Here is a 19459-nt window from a genome sequence, read left to right on the forward strand (position 1 = left end):
TATCTGTGAATTGTAATTGTATGTGTATTTTAATTTGAAAGATGTGAACAGTTTTTATATGCAATATATTTATATATAGTATCCGCTATACCCGATTATTTTAAACAATATTATTATAAAAAAAAAGAAAAGAAAAAAACGAATGTCTTAAAGTTCTTATCTCCCTTTTCCCGCCCATTTTCACTTAGTTTCCAATTCTATTTTCGTATATACACACACACATACACACAAAAACTTTAATATATTTATATATAGAAAGATAGCCTACATATTATATTTGTTAGAGATCTGAGAAATTTTAAAATGAAACTCGTGTAAATAGCCGCAATATTATATGAAGATGGAAATCGTACATCAAAAAAAAACTAAACACACAAAAAAACTATGCAAATAAAAGCGATAATATCAAAATCGAATCATATTAATGGATTGAATTGATTATTGCTCCACATAGAATATTTGAAATTCATCGCCATAGAGTCCTGTGATGAGCCAACAGCTAAAAACAAAATGAACATAAATATTAATCATATCAAAGAGCCACAAAGATTTGTATTTACCCATTGTCACTGCTTCGTATGTAATTACCACGACCGCGCAGGGCCCCCTTGACTTGAGCATGAGCTCCATCGCTGATGCGATAATAGTCCAGGGAACCATCATTGCTGGGGCAATAGATAATATTACCATCCTGACTGCAGGCAATGACACTCTTAAATGGCAATGGAATCTGTATGCTCAACTGGGCGGCATCCTAAGCAACAGAAAGATATTATCATTAGCATTTGGGCCCTGTTTGGGCTGTTTACCAACCAACCTCATCTACATGTTGCATGTCATGATAGAAGGCTTGACCACTTAGATCACAGCTGAGAACAAACTGATGACCATCGATTTCTGTTTTCAACAATGTCGAGACCATAAAACGATGCCTACGCAATGCCATTAGTTGCAGGTGCTTGGGGTTCATGGCGTTTTGCCGTCCATTACTCCAGCAGCGATAGACACCGCCATCATTGGTGCCCAATACGAAATCCTCAAGTCCCAAGACCACCATGGCCGTAACTTCCGAGTTAATTGTAGGTGGCAAAGTGTATCTGCCGGGAAAGAGAATTTTAGTTGCTTGTATAGTTCACTTCAATAGCACACTCTTACTCCCAATCCAAAGTCATTACTTTGCCCATAACCCACTGGTGTAGGGCTCCATTGGCATAGCTGGCCACCAGATGTTTCTCCGATACCCAATCAAGGGCCACTGCTGCTCCCTGCGGCGAGGCCACACTGTGCAATTGTGTGATCTCTACATTTGGATCGACGGTGTGGACACCGATCCCACTGCGCAGCTGTTCATACAGCCATACAAAGATCTCACCATCCATTGTGGAACCGGCAAAAATGTTTTTATTAAAGGGATTCGTGCACAGGCTACGTAAACATGACTTCAATGCCAAAGTCTTGGCCTCGTTGAAGATTACATAGTTGCCATGTGACATACGCTGGGGCACAAAGAGTTTTAGCTGCTGATCCACATGCTCGCACCAGTCGTCGTGGGGTGCCACTGTTGTGGCCACTAGCACAGGCGCATTATTTGTCTGGACACACAACCAAATGGCCAAACCCACGCCCAGTGAGTTATCCGCACTGCTGCCCATGGACAATTTCTGATATGTATGCACATTGACCTCTTTTTCAAGTCTACCCTGGCTAGTTGTCTGCTCATCCATCATGGGAGTGGGATGCATTAATTCCTGCTCGACCATTGGGCATATATGACGCAACCATTTGGCCAGGGCTCGTTCATCGCAGGTTCCGCCACTACCGCCAGTGGCCAATCTTGTTTGTTCTGTTTGAGAGGCCACATTGTTTCTTCGTTGTGTTTCAGTAGACGCATCCGAACTGGCGGCTGGTGGATCTGTTCCCGTACAATTATCCACCAACGTGTGTTGCTTCTCAAGTGGCTGGGATGCCGGGAATTCAATTACAGGTGAGCTATAATGCGAAAGCACGTCCATTGTTTCAGTCGTTACAAAGAATAAAAAACACAAATGCGTTGGAGAAACCCTCCACCTGGTCACCTCGTTTTGTCCATGTAACCATGGCAACCTTGCCTCAGAATGACTAAATTTTTGTACCCTTTGTTTTGGATATTTTTAATCATTAAATTTGTTGACAAATATTAAATATTTTACGGCAAATATATTAATGACTAAAAAAAAAACTTAAAATATTAAAAATGTTTAAAAATTATTTCAAGAAACACACAACTAATGGTTAGTTAAGGGTAAATAATAATGTGTACATGTTTTTTAAAGGCAATCGATTTATTTTGAATTATGGGGGAGAAGTGGGCGTGGCATAAACTTTAAAAATTGACGCACATACATATGTAGTTAATCGAATCTAGATAACAAATGTTGATGATGATCTAGCTGTTCTGTGTTCCAATTTCGGGAGCGAAAGGGGGCGTGGCAAAAATTTGAAATGAACTCAACCTGCGTGCACACTGCAGCAGTCTGTATGCCAAATTTGATAGCTCTAGCTCTTATAGTCTCCGAGATCAGGGTGTTTATACGGACACGAAATTGACTTAACTGTTGAGGTTGATGAAGAATATATATGTATGTATATAGTTTATGGGGTCATAAAGGCTTTCTTTTTGTCTGTTACATACAGTTTTTATTACAAATATATTTTAAAAAAAAATCTTTCTGAACATTTTTAAAATAAGGAAATTTATTTTAAAAATTTGTTTTTTTTTAATAATAAAAATTAAGCATGAAGCGAATTATATTTTCGAAAAGGGATCTGAAAATCTGATTTATTTTTTTAATATATGTACCTATAGAATTATTTCCCTAAAATATTTGGTCCCTTCAAAAAGTTTTACATCTGTGAAATATGTGTAGGTATTCTTTCCTATATCAAGTAGGCCTTGACTTTGGATGTCAGATAGCAAAATGCTCAAGGAGTTGGAGCTGTCATTTAATATCACAACTAATTTCGTTGTGAACTAACTGGCACAGAAATTTGCTAAAAGCGAGAAGCAGTTTTCAAAGAAATATTAAATAAAATAAAAATTATACCAAAAAAAAATTAAAACGCAACGAAATGTCGGTAGCTTGGTTAAGATTGGCCACAGGTAAGAAATAAAATGAGTGGAATGGCTATTCCTTTACATGACTTGGGTTAATTGTTGGCTAACAGGATACGCCCGTATTGGCTATAAATGGAATAATGGAAACCATGTGCAAGGACAACCTTCAAAGATGAAGTTTCCTTCGCTGGCTCGCTATCTACATGCCACTTGGATGAACCGCAAGGATAAGAAGTCCGGCGATGAGACTGAAAAGGAGACGGAGAAGAAAAATGAAGAGGTTTGCGAGGAAATTGCAGAATTCTCACGTGATCCTTGTGATGACGTTGCTGGAGGTGGTGGCAAAGGCCAGGCTTTGACAAAAGGAGGCGATGGCAAAACCCAGGGTGGCGGAGGAACTGCTCCAAAGAATTTGCAGGGCAAACGTCGTGAGGGTCAGATACAAGCTGTCATTGGACCCGTGATTGATGTATACTTTCCGGATGAATTGCCCGAGGTACTAAATGCCATCGAAGTTATAGATGCTCCAGTTGAGCATTTGGTCTTGGAGGTATGTTAAGAATTTTGGGTTTGGAGCTCCTTAAGGGTCATCTAATCGCTTTGAATGGAAACCATTATAGGTTTTTCATCATCTGGGTGCCAATGTAGTGCGCTGTGTGGCCATGGATTCTACCGAGGGACTGCGTCGTGGTCAGAAAGTCATCGATACGGGTTATCCTATTCGTGTGCCCGTTGGCAAGGCCGTACTTGGACGTATTCTTAATGTGGTGGGCGATCCGATCGATGGACGCGGTGAGGTTAAATCCGATTTCTACTCTTTTATCCATAACGATGCACCCGAATTGGAAGATCTAAGTGTAAAACAGGAAATGTTAGTCACTGGAATTAAGGTAATTGATCTACTGGCCCCTTATGTGAAGGGTGGCAAGATTGGACTCTTTGGCGGTGCCGGTGTAGGTAAAACTGTGCTCATTATGGAGCTAATTAATAACATTGCCAAGTCACATGGTGGATATTCTGTATTTGTTGGGGCCGGAGAGCGTACACGCGAAGGCAATGATCTTTACCATGAAATGATCGAGTCCAAGGTAATCTCCATTGATGATGATTCGTCTAAGGTGTCGCTTGTATTTGGCCAGATGAATGAGCCGCCCGGAGCACGCTCTCGCATTGTGCTGACAGGGTTGACCATTGCAGAATATTTTCGAGATATCGACGGTCAGGATGTTTTGCTGTTCATCGACAATATATTCCGTTTCACCCAGGCCGGATCTGAGGTGTCCGCTCTATTGGGACGCATACCGTCGGCGGTAGGGTACCAGCCAACGCTGGGCACTGACATGGGTACCATGCAGGAGCGTATCACCAGCACACGCAATGGCTCAATAACCTCGGTTCAGGCTGTATATGTGCCTGCCGATGATCTGACCGATCCGGCACCTTCGGCTACATTCTCTCATTTGGATGCCACCACTGTGTTGTCGCGTCAAATTGCCGAGCTTGGTATTTATCCGTCCGTAGATCCATTGGATTCAGTCTCGCGTATTCTGGACCCAGAGATTGTGGGTGAAGAGCATTACAACGTGGCTAGATTGGTGCAGAAGACATTGCAGTCGTATAAGTCACTTCAGGATATTATTGCCATTTTGGGCATGGATGAGCTGTCCGAAGATGATAAATTAACGGTTACGCGTGCCCGTAAAATGCAGCGTTTTTTCTCCCAGCCATTCCAGGTGGCCGAGGTGTTCACCGGCCATCCAGGTAAAATGGTTCCCGTCGAGAAATGTGTGGATGGCTTTAAGCGTTTATTGAATGGAGAATTTGACGACATTCCGGAAATTGCCTTCTATATGGTCGGTGATGCTGACGAGGCTGTTGCTAAAGCAAATCAATTGGCTGCCGCACTGGACGAGAAACCGAAGGACAAAGCAGCGAAGCCAGACGAAGGGGACAAAGATGCTGCCAAGGATGAAAAGAAGCCGGAGGAGACCAAAGATGCCTCCTCTAATGCAGAAAAGCCAAAGGGTGATAAGGATTCGAAGCCAAAGAAGGAACCGCCAAAAGCTGAAACCAAGGCTGCCACATCGTCGAAAAAAGCTGAACCGCCCAAGGCAAGTTCCACCAAGGATGCCAAACCATCAAAAGAGAAGAAAGACGAGACAAAAACAAAGGGAGATTCTCCAAAAGATGAGGACAATAAGAAATAGAACAACAATTTTGATCTTCAATCAAATTGATGAAATTTTGCAAATTAAATTTTACTAAAATTTAAAACGTTGTTGTTGGCTTTTATTTTTCATAGTGTAGTCTTTACGTTATTGCTTGTGTTTACGTTGTTTGCCTAGCCGCGTTACGTAATTAAGTTTGCCGGAATGTTGCGTGCCTTTAATGCCCGTCTTGGATTGCGCTTATATTGTGTGAAAGCGGCCAAGAAAGATGTCAAAAAGTACACAGATACCATTAACCTGCCCAAGACAAAGTTCCCCAATCGGCTCAGTGCAGCCAAACGAGAGGAGCAAGAGCGACAAACATTGAATGTGAGTTTCATGCGAAATTTTAACGTAACCATTTCTTTTTGGTTTTGATTACGTACATATTACTCCATTCTATGACAGGATCAAATAGCTTCTGCCTATGAGTACCAGGAGCGGCGTCATTTGGCTGACGAGAAACCCACATTTGTGCTACACGATGGTCCACCTTATGCCAATGGCCAGTTGCATATGGGTCATGCGGTGAACAAGATTCTTAAAGATATAACACTGCGTCAGAGAGTTGCTCATGGCCAAAAAGTGAATTATATTCCTGGCTGGGATTGTCATGGCCTGCCCATTGAACTAAAAGCCACCAATGCGACTGACAGGGGTTCACATACTGATCCTTTGGATATACGACAAAAATGTGAGTGGAATCAGCAATGGAATGTGGCTTAAAACAATACCTAACCATCTAGCAATTGTTTGTAGCGCGCAAATTTGCCCTGGAGGCGGTTCAGTCGCAGAAGGATGAGTTCCGTAGCTGGGGCATATTGGCCAATTGGCAACGTGATCAAATCTATATGACGTTTCAGCCCGAATTCATAGCCAATCAGCTGAAAATGTTTTATGATCTCTACGAGCGTGGTCTTGTGTATCGAGATTTGAAGCCTGTCTATTGGTCACCCTCGTCCAGGTGAGTACGTTATACTCGTTAATATCTATTGATTTCTCTAATAGTTTACTCTAGAACAGCTCTTGCTGAGGCCGAACTGGAGTACGACGCCAAACACATCAGCCCTTCTGTATACCTGAGATTCAAATTGAATCCCCATGCCGGATTTAAGTCAATCTATGCCTTAGTATGGACCACCACACCTTGGACACTGCCCAGCAATCAAGCAATTTGTTTCAATTCATCGCTGGAGTATGTTTTGATCAAATTGCCAGATCGTAATCCAAATGATCTATATTTGATAGCTGCAGCTCTGGTAACGGACTTTAAGGCTGCTACTCAGCTTGAGTGTGAAATTGTCCATAAATTTGATGGCAGCTTATTGAACCAGCTAAGCTATCACCATCCCATTGACATAGAGCAGACCCAGTTGCCATTTTTCGATGCCAAACATGTGCAGGATAACAAGGGTACGGGTCTAGTACACACTGCTCCGGCTCATGGGCCCGATGATTTTCTAATTTGCCTATCCAAAAAGATACCAGTCAAATGCTTTGTGGATGAGTCGGGCATTTATACCAAAGAAGCTCCAGACTTCCTCGTTGGACAATCCGTTCTAGGTCAAGGCAATTCGCTTGTGTTGCGGCACATAGCCAAAGATGTGGTTCAGGCCACACAATTGGAACATTCCTATCCCATTGATTGGCGTACCAAAGAGCCCGTAATAGTGCGTGCCAGTGAGCAATGGTTTATCAATACGGAGAAATTGAAAGGTCCAGCCGCTGCTGCCTTGGACCAGGTGGAAGTCTATCCGAGAGTAAATGCCGAGGCCAGTAAGAAAGCATTGTTAAATCAACTGCAGAAACGTCCTTACTGGTGTATATCACGCCAGCGAGCCTGGGGTGTCCCCATACCGGTTCTCTATCGCCGGGATACTGGCAAAGTAATAGTTAATCGAGCACTTATCGATCATTTGTGTGCCCGCTTAATAAATGAAGGCAATATGGACTTTTGGTGGTCAAAGACATTGGATGATAAACTATTAACCGCAGAGATAGTTAAAGATCTCAATTGCGATATCGATTTAATAGTCAAGGGCAAGGATATATTCGACATTTGGTTCGATTCTGGTAGCACTTGGTCTGCTGTATTGCAAGGTGGACAGGTGGCTGATCTTTATTTGGAGGGATATGATCAGTTCACTGGATGGTTTCAATCCTCCCTTCTAACCAGCATAGCAGCACGTAATACTGCACCCTACAAGTAAGTTTTCCCTCAAGTTAGTAATCAAATCTAATCGCTTTTGCTTAGAGCTCTCTTCGTGCACGGTTTCACGGTGGATGAGAAGGGTCATAAAATGTCAAAATCCTTGGGTAATGTTATTTCACCCAAACAAATTACAAAGAAATATGGCACCGATGTCCTCCGCTGGTGGGTGGCTTCACATGGCACACAAAATATGTCGATAACTGTGAGTGATAAATTGCTCCAACAATCTGCTGATAATCTCAGCAAAATACGTGGAATCCTACGCTACTTGAATGGTGTAATTGGTGAAAAACAAAAGTTAACTTCTCACCAGAATGATGAGAGCTATTTAAACAAGTATCTATTAAGCAATATTCTGGACTTTGATGCGGAGGTAAGTAAAAAAAAACAAATTTTGGGACTAAACTAACCATCAAGCAATAATCCTATCTAACTATTCAGATTGAGAATTTGTACAATAATTACGAGTACAATCGCGTGGTGGCCAGCATTCAGAATTTCATTGCGAATCAGGTATCTGCCATTTATGTGCATCTAATCAAGGATCGTTTATATTGTGGTCATAGTCAGGAATTAGCTGCTATTCGGCAAACTCTAACTCATTGCTATCGACACTTGTGCAAGACGCTGTGGCCCATTGTTCCCTTCTTGGTGGAGGAAAGTTGGCGTCATTATGATCCAAAGAGCGATGGCTTTCATACGGATTCCATTTTAGCTGACCCCAATTGGCGGAATGCCAAATCTCTGCAAATTGTAAATGCGGCATTGGATATCAAACGTTTGCTTAATCAGCAATCAGGTGATGTCAACACATGGCTCCTGGACATCACCATACAGTGTGGGAATCCAAAACAGTTTGAACTGCTCAGAGAGTTGCGAAATTCGGAACTCTGCGAGATTCTTCAAGTTGGGGCAGTCAGCCTGCAACAACCGATGGATGTGGAGCTGTGCCAGGAGGCCAAGGTTAATCTAAAAATTCTAAACTCAACGATTTGTCCACGTTGCCGTCGTTATAGCCTACAACCCAATGATCACGAGACTTGCTCCCGTTGCTCTCTTGTATTAAAGGCCGTGGAATCGTAAAAAATAGTCTCTTTTATTTGTTAATTATTAAGTAATACATATTATTAAAGGATGACGTCGTATTTTTCCCCTCTCTGTCTATCTCTCTCTCTACCTGTCTCTCTAAAAGCTTTGTAAGCATTTTAGTAGCGTGTCGCGTAATTTGAGTCGTGTGATTGGCTTATCGCCGCAAATGATGTGAGTTTCGTTCTCCTCGAATTTAATGGTGGTGTCCTCGTCGACCAATTGCAGGGATAGAAAACCGCCAGTACGATCCATTTTGATGTTGGTGAAACCATCCTGAGCTAGACGTTTCATTAGAACATCCACATCGATAGTGCCATATTCGTATTTCACATTTTTCAGCACTTCCTCTTTGGATGGAGCAGGTGCTGTGCCACTACTGCTGCTGCCGGTGGGATCGTCCTTGACGAAATCTGCACATGGCTGGATGCAGTGCACCTTGTCCTTGACCTGCAGCACACCCGTGAGGGTGGACAATGTAACACCACTGGTTACTTCGCGTGGCGATATCTTTTGAGCCAATTCGGAGGTAATGTAAATACGATCCAATTTCCGTTTCAGTGGCAATCTAATAATCTCACCACACTTAAAGGTGATAATCTTTTTATCCGGCTGCTCGATGAACAAATTCGGAGCCGACGGATGGGGCTTGGTGTAGGCTTCTGGGATAACCAAAACATTTGGCTTTAATTCTTTGATTAGCTTATTCGCCTGCTGGTAATTGAGTGAAGTGTCTATGGGACAATAAAAGGCCTTCATGGCCAATGGCTGGAACGGTGCTAATACTTGCAGATATGGGAAATCAGGTTCAGTGAATATAATCGAATTATTGGGATTGTTGCCCCACATCTCTATAAAGTGGACAGCATCACCAAAACGCAGACTTGGATGACCGCAAAAGACGACGCAAGGTTGCCGAAAATCTTTACTGAATCCCTCGGAAAATACATGATTGTAGTGCTTCAGCTTGGAGTTTCGCAAATAGAAGGCATGCGGAAATGGATCATCTGGCAGATAGACCTTATTCTGCTTGGCCGAACTTAACCACTCGGCCAAGATGTTCGAATAGGCTAAGGAGCTATCGGCCACCGGTGATATAAAGAACATGGGCACATTGTTGAGGCCAGCGTTCTCCAGATTTTGTGTAAGACATTCAAAGAGATCGTAGACAACACCCGATGGATAACATGGTATCAGGGCACTGCCATTATTCCTTATGGTTAGGGCCACATTCATGCAGAGCTCGCCCAGTTTTGTATCGGGATTGACTGTGGGCGCTTGCGTTAGTCCAGTCATAATCAGTACATCTGCATGCTTCAATGCCGACTGATTGATGGGTCGTGGATGTGTGGTTAGTGTCGAGGAGCCACTTACATAGCAGATCTTCTCGTGCGCTGTACTCAGCACCCAATTGCTGGAGCCTAGGCAATAGCCAGAGCTAACCGGCGTTGCTATAAACGCGCCAAGTATGTCCAATTTTTCATCATAGCCCATAATGGTCACTTTAGAGAGGCTGCCCTGAACATCCTTGAGACTAAAGATGGTACGCCACTTCTTCGCACGAAATGCTTCGGACAGTGGACTTGGTAAGACATGGAGTTTATCCTTCCAGAGGCGAGCCGTACATGCCTTGGGCGACACCTCAATGTAGTCGACCAGCTCTTCGAGGAAAAAGCGGCCTATCTGCAGTGTTGGCTCCGTGGCATAGACTTTGCCCTTGAATCCCGTGTTCTCCGTGATATACGGCAGAGCGAGCATATTTAGATAATTTGAGATAAGTATCACATCGACTTCACTGAAATCAAGCATTTTGTCCATGGGTAAATTAAACTCTGGTGTGGAATCGATGAACACCCGTCCACAGCATTCTTTCAATTCGCCATCCATCTGGGGATCATGATCCCGGCTGGGTACAAAATTTGGTAGATTCGATAGCTTGAGACTCTGGACAAAGGGCAGTGGCAAAAAGTTAAGGACAGTCTGCTCAGTCAGGCCACAGTCGAGCATAATCCGCAATCCCTTAAAGGTAATAATGTAGCATGGCTTGGCCAAGTCACCACTGAGGCAATACTGTAAAATAATACAATAATAATATGCCGGATAATGCTGAATAAAAAGCAACGTCTACATACCAGGCGCATTTTCTAATCGTAACTGGGCAACAGCCACTTGTGGGTGACACGACTAAAAACAAAAACCAAACTGATTAAAAAAGTTGCAAATAAGTAAATATAAACAGAAATCGCGGCCGGTTCCGACTGGAACACATTTTCGGATACTGCTTCCAGTTCCAATGAACCGCTGGTTCGGCCACAAAGCTAACTATTTTCTACGGATCTGGCAACCCTTTTTTGATAATTCTTATTTTTAATTTTGAAATTGATTGAAATGTCGCAGCAAATTCGTGTTTTACAATGCATAGAATGCAATCTCTACCAGGTGGGTACAGCCCACCACTATTAAATCATCTCTCTGTCTACATATTATCCCCCACTTTTAGGTTGACATTGTCAAAAAGGCTAACCAATGGCAATGTAAAGTATGCCGCCAAAAGCAGAAACTGCTTAAAGAATTATTTCGCGGATCTGGAGCGGAATGTCGCCAAAAGGTGCAAGAATTGAACATGAAACATGGACAAAAGTCTCAGTCATTGGATAACAATAAAATGCAGAAATTGCAAAAGCAACAACACGATGGCCACATCCCAAGCTCCAGCAAGTGGGCGAATTACATTGATGAGCTCCCCGTTCATCCTGCTCCTACTTCGCACGTTGAGTCTAAACTAAAGCTGGATAAGGCGAATAAGTCGGATGATGAGTCCTATTCCGATGCGGACTCTTTGCCCAGTAAACGTAAAAGTAACAAAAATACTTGTTCTAAATGGCAGGAATTTCTATAGTAAGTCAAGACAGAAACATATAAAACTTTCATCTATAGATTTATAGTAATATTTTTAATATATTCTATATTTGTTCATGTATGTTTTATTAAAATTTGTTTCGGTCTCATAAACATCTTGTTATATATATTTATAAGTATGCATGTATTTTGAAACGTGTAGTTGTATGAGGCTCTTCTCTCTTGGGCTAAACTTTTTCATATAATACGATGATAGCCAAGAATTTGAGCCTCTTTTCATCTTCATCTAAAAACGAATTACAATCTGGTATATTCGTTTCTTATCAATCAGCAAATATCTAGAAATTTGTTATATAATTTCTTATAATTGTTAAAATATTATTAAGTTGGAGTTTTCCTTATTGAAATTTTCATTTGGTTTCGCTAATTGCAAATTGTGGGGGGAAATGTGGAGGAGGGGCAGCATGTTGGACATGTTACAACTCTTGCCCGGATCTCACGATGCTCCGCGCAATTAGTTTGTAGTTATGTTTTTTTTTTTCGTTTAGAATACTCGTAGAGATATAAGAGATAGTTTTTGTTTTTTTCTTTGTAATAGTAAGTGTGGGCGTTCGTTCCGTTTTGTGGGGACGCACTTAAATTGAGAAAAAAAGTGTGTGTTTTATATTTAATAGCCGACTACATCCTACTTCTGTGTTGGCACGCTTTAATTAAGCGGCAACACCGCCAGCAGCAGCAGCACTACCAGCAGTTGCACTGACTCCTCCGGTACCACCTTCCTTCTTCGCCACCTTCTCATCCGAGCCGGTCTCATCGATGTCAGCTGATTCAGCCTCACCGCCGCCGACACCCGCTTTGCCCGAGGAACGGCGACGTTTACGATTAATGCGCCAAGGACGCATGGGAAATTTCATGGCCGGCAGTTGATCCATACCGAGAACCTTGAAGATCTGTCGGAAAGCAATATAACGCAAAAACAATTGCGCCGACACAGTGAGATCTTCGCGTTCCTGTTTGGTTAGCTCTTGTAACGCATCGGTCGGATCCTTTTCGCAGGGATCCAATAGGCCTGGTCCATTGATTAGGAAACCTGAAGCCAATGCCTCCATAATGCGTCGCATACAATCGCCGGGTGATATGGGAAAACCGGCCGATGATATAACCTTCTCCACAAGCAATTCGAGGGACCATTGTGGCAAGGCTTGCCAGGAGACAACTCGCTGGCAAAGATCACGTAATATACGTATGACCATGACACATGATTGCAGTCCAGTGGCTCGGGCCTGGAACCATTTAGCGTGACGTAAATCCGCCAGGGCCTATCCAACAATATAGAGTATTGTAATGTATTTAGAAATAAAACTTCTCCGAGATTATATAAAAATTCTTACCCTTAGGCATGGCTCGCGTGGCAAAAACTCTGCATCGGCAGTTGACGCTGCAGCAGCAGCAGCAGCTGCTGCAATCTCTGCGGGATTAGCCTCACGGAGCAATGGGGACGTTAATGTGATTTTCACTGAGACAGCGTCATCGAGCACTATGACAGCAGCATCCTCGGCATTGACCTCGACGCGATAGTTGACCTGAATGTCACCTGGAAAGGGAAGCGAGCGGAGAGGGAGAGTTTTGTATTAGTTTTTGGGGGCCCAAAAGTAGCCAAAGTTTAATTTTTTTCTTTCGTTTAGTTTCGCATTTTGTTTTGTAAAGGATTTGTCAAATAAATGCCTCGGTTCATTGGAAAAAGAGACAAACATTATATATATATATATATATATATATATATATATACATATATATATATATAGGTGGTTGAAGCAAGAATTCAAGTGTAAGCCCGCAATATACACAGATAACTATCAATAGGAATAGTTAAAAATGGACATGAGATAAAAATGTTTGTTTCTTCCTACGTGCCACGGATTATCCCCCATCTGTTCCCAGCAAACAGAAGTATATATATTTTTGTAATGTTTTAGTTTTTGCAGTTTATCGTATGACACTTGCGTGCTGGGATCTGGTTGGGATTAATTTTTCTTTTTGTTTTGATTTGCTAAACGGAACTGCAGATCCTGCAGTTCCACTTAGAATGCAAATTCTTAAAATATGGTAATATAAAAAACATTGAACGAAATTTTTTGATCAATTACGGTTGCGAGATTTTGCGTTTCTGGTCGCGATATCATTTCACTTGTACATTTTTGGATCGTGGACGCGCAACTTTCGTAAATTTCGGTCGCAATTTTTCCTTCACCATTCGTTATCGTCATTATCATTCGTTATCATCATCATTTTATCATCATCAAATCAACATCATAAATATCATCATCATCAAGCTTTGATACACACAAATCGGCTGGCGCATATATATATATATATATATATATATATATATAAATATACTTAGAATATATATATATATGTATATACATATATGTGTAGTTTTTTATAGAGATAAATACGAGTGAGTAATATTTAACATTGTATATGGAGTTTTTCTTCTCTCTAATCCGAGATTTGGCAAATTTTGTCTCATACATTTTGCGTCTGTGTGTGGATCAATATATATGTATATAGATATATTCTAAATATTATTTAATCGCATTGCTTCTGGGCAGCGTTGTTTGTCAAAGGACTTTATTTACACAAAGTTTCTCTGTTGTTGGTCGCAGTCGAGTAGTAAGAGTGAGAGTATGAGAGAGAGAGAGAGAGACAGAGGCAAAAAGAATCTATTTGTATATATACATATATCTAAGATGTATATATATATTTATATAATTTTATGTTTGTATATATATATATTGGGGGTTGGGGCGGGGCGTGGTATATAGAGCAGAGAAGGAGAGATCGAGTGGAGCATCAAAAACGAGAGAGAACAGTCATTGAGTGTGTTGTTTGGGCTGGCTCTCAAAAACTTTGTATAAATATACTCCTTTGCTTTTTTCGAATTTCGTTAAGATTTTTTTTTTACAATTAATAAATTTGCTTGATTATTTTGATTGGTTTCTGTTGTTGTTGTTGTTTCTTGGTTTTGTTGTTGGTTGGTTGGTTGGCTGGTTGGTTGTTGCATGTATTCTTCATTCATTCATCCAACGCCACACAACTTTCATCTCATCTTCCATCCTCTTGCGGGTAAAGAAACTCGAAGGAGGAGGAGAACTGCTTTGTTACCGTTACGATCCATTTGGTTTCTCCACCACCAGCAGCACCAGCAGCAGTAGTAGTAGAGTAGTAGCAGTAGTAGTAGAAGTAGTAGTCGTAGCAGTAGTAGTAGTAGCAGTAGGATAGCAGGAGGATCAGCAAACACACAACTGGGGGAGATCTAACTGAGTAGTGACAACAGACTGAGTGACAGTGAGTAGTGAGTAGTAGTAGAGCTTCTAGGCTAAGGCTCGAGAAATCTCTTATATCCTGCAGAGAGACAGAAGCTGAAAACGGCAAATACGTCAAAATCAAATTTGTGGGGCTACTAAGAAGAGTGGGTGGTGTTTGTTTATATATATATATATATATATATATATATATTATATGTATGTATGTATATATATTCTTTTTTTTTTTGCTGGTTCGTTGGGCGCGGTTTGTGGCGGTTTTCTATTCGCATTTTTTTTTTAGTTATATATATATATATATGTATATATTTTCTTTTTCACCGCATCAACAGGGCTCAACAGCACACAGAATAGGTGGTACTCCTAGGTAGTAGTAGTAGTAGTAGTAAGTAGTATATGTACAATATTTATTATTTGTTTATGTTTTTTTTTTAAACTTTGCGACTTTTTCCACACAAATTGCCCGCGTCGTACTTGATAAATACATATAGCATATCGATCGGATCGGCTCAGATCGGGCGTTTTATTATATATTATATATTATTATCAATTATTTATTTTTTTCCGTACCATTTTGGCCAAATTCACAAAATATCAAACCAATAACTAAAGACTGGCGTATCCGGTGAAATTGACCAAGTAAAAATCAAGTTTTTAAGTTATGATCCTTTCCTTTTTTATTTATTTTTTTTTTATTTCTGTGCTTTTGTGTCACACTCAAGCCATTTCTCTGGAAAAAGTTTCTCGTTTTAAGTATGTGTTTTTTCTTCTTTTTTTTTTTTTTTGCCTCGCAATTGGGAGTAACCGAAAGGCATAAAGTCTTGAGACAGAGAGAGATAGAGAGAGGAAGAGTCAGACACACAAAGACAGACATATAGATAGATAGAGAGAGTATAGGAAAGAGATAGGATAGGGAGAGCGAGAGGCCAGGTGGTACACTCTCTCACCAAACACCCAACTTACCTGCCACCTCCTTGAGCTTATCCGGCAACACATTGGCCACACGCTGCAGCAATCCAGCTGTTGGTTTCTCCGCACAGAGAACAACCAACTCAACGGCACTATCACCATGGAGCAGCAATCCTTTGGCCAAATAACCAACTCGCATAACACCCTTGAGAATGCGTACTATGTTGCCGCCATTGTCGGCATCTTTGTGGAACGAAAATATCTGGTTGTCCCTTCCATCCTTTTCCGATGGTTTGTCTGTTTTCTCTTTCTTAGCCGCCGGTCCGGTGTCATTGGGCTGTTCGGTGAGGGCGTCTGAGACCAGTTTCAATGCTCGTTCTGTATGCGAGACAATGCGCTGTATGGTCTGCAATTCCTCCTCTTTGGGATAGATTTCGGCATGTCGAGCAATCGCATGACGATCGTCGGTACTCTCCGGACGACGTACATTTCCACCGGGCATCATGCCAAAGTGCGGTGGCGGACCATTCCCCATGCGTCCAAAGCGCTGGGCACCTGCCAGGGGAAAATCAGCGTATTATTTGTTTTGTTATTCTTAATATATTTAAAATATGCCACAAAATTATAGATACATATATCATTGACCTCAATTTCGACTGAACTATTAAATATATTGAAAGCTGTCAAAGATGAAAGTCGCTCAAAACTTAAATCAATTGAATGAGTAAACAAACAAATCAAATCAAGACGTACATATGTACATATATGTATGTATATACTTACTTGAATTATCTAATGACTTTAATGACGATGAACAAACATTATTTCATTAATCTTTTCTGCATTTTTAAAGTAATTATTACGAGTATTCAATACGCACTGAGTTTCCCAATGAATATGCCATGTCAATACTAAAAAAAAACTCTTAATATTCAGACTCTGAATGATTTTCTATGCTCGGCTTCTGCTCGGTTCGAATTCAGAGCATAACTGTAAACTCCTTATTACTTTTAACATTTCAATCACTGGTTAAGGGTGTTCTAACAGATTCATTCCTTCGTACAGCTTGTTTAATTAAAAGCTCTTACATATCGTTAGCCTATATTTTTTTTACATATTTGTTTTTTTTTATTTTTACAGACATGCAACTTTTCTTCCATATTTGTTTCTAGAGATTTGCTAAGCTGAAAGATTTGTTTGCTTTTTATATATCTACATATAGAGCAGGATATTTGATATATATTTGATTACAAATGCAATTACGAAAGAAAATTGGGGACATTCCATAAGTGGCTCTTAAGTACTTGTCGTGCTTGAGTGCTAAGCCATAAAAAATAAGTAAACATCGATGAAATTTACTAATAATTGGCTAAAAACAAGCGGGAGTCAATTCAGACAAAGACTGAACGAACGAATGAAGGAATGAGCGGGGATAACTTGTCCTCAATAAGAAACAAATCACGCGAAAGCCATAAAAAATAAAAAAACAATAAGGTCTCTAGTTTCATATGTGCTAGAGTTGGGGCTAGGACTTAGATATGGAAAGGATTCACTTACCACCAAAGCTGCGGGACATCCAATTGTTGTAGTCATATTCCTCGTTGTATTGGCGATTTCTTTGCTCCTCCCAATAGTTGCCGCCACTCTCATGGTCGTCACCGCCGCCACCACCGCCGCCGCCTCCGCCACGATGCGATGACATGAGGGCACGCTGAGCTCGTGCCTCAGCTAGGCGACGCTGTCGTGGAGTTGGCTTAAAGTCTACAACCAAATCGGGTTGAACTTTCCGCTTGTATTGCAAGCGATGTCGCCGACCCTTCATGTGCATCTCCTTGGCATTGGGATCGTTGAATTTGCAATCGCAGAGTTTGCAATTGAAACTGAGGATTTTACCCTCCTCATCTTTGACCTCTTCAATGTATTCGCCACCAACTGGTTTGATGTTATCAGTATTCTCGCCCAAAGAATCGTCGAGTTGGTCATCAAGATTGTCCGTGCCGGTGGCAGATTCACTATCACCATTACCACCACTAGTGTTACCTTCTGTTTTTGATGCAGCTCCGCCAGCTGCTGCCGTGCCAGTAGCTGCTGCAGCTGCTCCGGCTTCTCCAGCAGCTGGAACAAAATTAATTTTACCCAATTTCTTCGGTTCATCCGATGGTATTGGCTTGCCCAGTTTCTGATGCAATTTGACAACTTTCTGGTGCTTAGCGCCGCGCACATGAGCCGCATAGGCATCTGTTCCGGTGCAAGTGACATCGCAAAGCTCGCAATGATAGTTATTGCCGCGATTCTGAGTGGTTGTTGTGGCACTGGCTTGCATCTTGAGTGAGGCTTCGCGCTTCTTGTGCTTCTGGCCCTCTAAATGCTCACGATAGGTCTGCGGACCGGCGCAAGAGATCTTGCAGACTTCACAATAATGCAATTGCTGTGGTCTCGGCGGGGCCTTGGGACGTAGACCACGCAATGCAGCTGCACCCGGAAATGCGGGACCCATGCCCATTTTTCGTTGATACCAATTATTGGAGCCACCATTTGGTTTCTGTGGAGCTCCTCCGACGCCGCCGCCACCCACACCGCTCTGATGTTGCTGTGCCACATACATGCTGGCTGCATTATAGAGAGCCGTATCATAGCCGCTATAGTTGCCAGCGGTTGGATTCGCACTGGGAGTTTTTGGTGCCGTGCCATTCGATTTGTCCATTTTGCCACCACCACTCTTCACAGGATTCTTAACAGGCGGCGCCGAATAATGAGTTTTGCTGACTGCTGCAGCTGCCGTGGCCGACGTGTTGTAGCTGGCCGGCGCCTGCTGATAGAATGTCTTGCTGGCGTCATATGATTGCATGGCGCTGCGGTAGTCGCCATATCCACCACCGCCACCGCCACTGCCATAGCCCCCGCCAGCGGCAGCTCCTGAGCCAGCGCCAGCGCCGGCTGCTGCATAGCCACCCTGGCCGGCAGCCACAGCAGCGTTCTGATAGGCCGCCGCATTGGCATAAGTCGCGTTTGTCACCGCCGGGTACGAGACTTGGCCCGTATTGTATTGGGTGCCGCCGTAGTTGAACCCGGCGTAGTTATTGTTCGCCATCTGTAAATCCAAATTCGATTTGTTTTGTTTAGTTAAAGGTTCTTTATGCGGTAGTTCTCCTTCTCTTTCTTTCTATTCTTTTTTTTATATTTGTCGTTGTTCCTGTCCTACTTACATTGATTTACAGTTACTCACTTAGTTCGACCTGTACTATTCAGTTCGATGTGTATATAGATTCAGACAATTTATCTGTGCTTTCCGTATAATAGACTGTTTATGGAGCTGTAAAAGCAAAGTAGACTTAGTCACGTCATGTCATAGGAGCCCCCACCAGAAACATAGTTTTTTTTCTCTCGTCTCTTCTCTTTTCATTTCCTCACCGACGACTATCGATTTTTTGCCCCACTATTAATTTGGACGGACGCACTTTTCGCAAGTAAACTCAAGCATGAACACATGCAACTGTGTAGAGCGGATATGTTGTGTCGTAACCCTTTACACACGCGGATTCCACATAATATTGACGAAATTCAAATTGAAATTATTACCTGACTTTTTTGTTTTAACTTCTGCGAAAATTTCCGATTTATTTGCGCCGGTAGAGATGTGTCTAAGGGTGGTAGTTACGGCAGCATTACGATAAGTCCCTTTCGATTAACACGTTCTGAATTGCACTTGTAGAAATGAACACGAAAGTTTAATTTTTATTATCTTGACTTAGATTTAAAATAA

At 41.8% G+C, this 19459-nt stretch overlaps 6 protein-coding genes across 8 annotated transcripts; 3 read left to right on the forward strand and 3 right to left on the reverse strand.

Annotated features, from left to right (window-relative positions):
* Positions 1-319: 319 nt before the first annotated feature.
* Positions 320-2159, reverse strand: LOC6646446. The gene is made up of 4 exons (XM_047011938.1): positions 1156-2159; positions 818-1097; positions 561-754; positions 320-499 (listed from the first exon to the last, which is right to left on the reverse strand). The coding sequence occupies exons 1-4, from the start codon at positions 2010-2012 to the stop codon at positions 439-441; spliced, it is 1392 nt and encodes a 463-aa protein (XP_046867894.1). The 5' UTR covers positions 2013-2159; the 3' UTR covers positions 320-438.
* An 828-nt stretch (positions 2160-2987) lies between these two features.
* LOC6646447 (ATP synthase subunit beta, mitochondrial) lies at positions 2988-5368 on the forward strand. The gene is made up of 3 exons (XM_002069077.4): positions 2988-3139; positions 3205-3644; positions 3715-5368. The coding sequence occupies exons 1-3, from the start codon at positions 3109-3111 to the stop codon at positions 5299-5301; spliced, it is 2058 nt and encodes a 685-aa protein (XP_002069113.3). The 5' UTR covers positions 2988-3108; the 3' UTR covers positions 5302-5368.
* A 67-nt stretch (positions 5369-5435) lies between these two features.
* Positions 5436-8644, forward strand: LOC6646456 (isoleucine--tRNA ligase, mitochondrial). Its single transcript, XM_002069078.3, has 6 exons — positions 5436-5631; positions 5710-5995; positions 6061-6265; positions 6320-7507; positions 7556-7886; positions 7955-8644. Exons 1-6 carry the CDS (start codon positions 5467-5469, stop codon positions 8594-8596), a joined length of 2817 nt encoding a protein of 938 aa, XP_002069114.1. The 5' UTR covers positions 5436-5466; the 3' UTR covers positions 8597-8644.
* LOC6646457 (integrator complex subunit 9) lies at positions 8577-10882 on the reverse strand. Its single transcript, XM_002069079.4, has 2 exons — positions 10732-10882; positions 8577-10669 (listed from the first exon to the last, which is right to left on the reverse strand). The coding sequence occupies exons 1-2, from the start codon at positions 10738-10740 to the stop codon at positions 8699-8701; spliced, it is 1980 nt and encodes a 659-aa protein (XP_002069115.1). The 5' UTR covers positions 10741-10882; the 3' UTR covers positions 8577-8698.
* A 57-nt stretch (positions 10883-10939) lies between these two features.
* Positions 10940-11546, forward strand: LOC6646458 (MRN complex-interacting protein). The gene is made up of 2 exons (XM_002069080.3): positions 10940-11038; positions 11100-11546. The coding sequence occupies exons 1-2, from the start codon at positions 10988-10990 to the stop codon at positions 11496-11498; spliced, it is 450 nt and encodes a 149-aa protein (XP_002069116.1). The 5' UTR covers positions 10940-10987; the 3' UTR covers positions 11499-11546.
* A 40-nt stretch (positions 11547-11586) lies between these two features.
* On the reverse strand, positions 11587-19414 carry LOC6646459 (zinc finger RNA-binding protein). Of its 3 annotated transcripts, none has more exons than XM_047011821.1 (6): positions 19276-19407; positions 18903-19009; positions 17254-18787; positions 15751-16251; positions 12850-13052; positions 11587-12777 (listed from the first exon to the last, which is right to left on the reverse strand). In XM_047011821.1, the coding sequence occupies exons 3-6, from the start codon at positions 18785-18787 to the stop codon at positions 12169-12171; spliced, it is 2847 nt and encodes a 948-aa protein (XP_046867777.1). In that variant the 5' UTR covers positions 18903-19009; positions 19276-19407; the 3' UTR covers positions 11587-12168. The 3 variants fall into 3 exon arrangements, with proteins under 3 accessions (XP_046867777.1, XP_023033831.1, XP_023033833.1); XM_023178065.2 differs by lacking the exon at positions 11587-12777 and adding an exon at positions 14627-14883 and having other exon boundaries at positions 12931-13052; positions 19276-19414; XM_023178063.2 differs by lacking the exon at positions 18903-19009.
* Positions 19415-19459: the final 45 nt, after the last annotated feature.

The sequence above is a fragment of the Drosophila willistoni genome (genome assembly GCF_018902025.1).
Source record: "Drosophila willistoni isolate 14030-0811.24 chromosome XR unlocalized genomic scaffold, UCI_dwil_1.1 Seg143, whole genome shotgun sequence".
Lineage (NCBI taxonomy): Eukaryota > Metazoa > Arthropoda > Insecta > Diptera > Drosophilidae > Drosophila > Drosophila willistoni.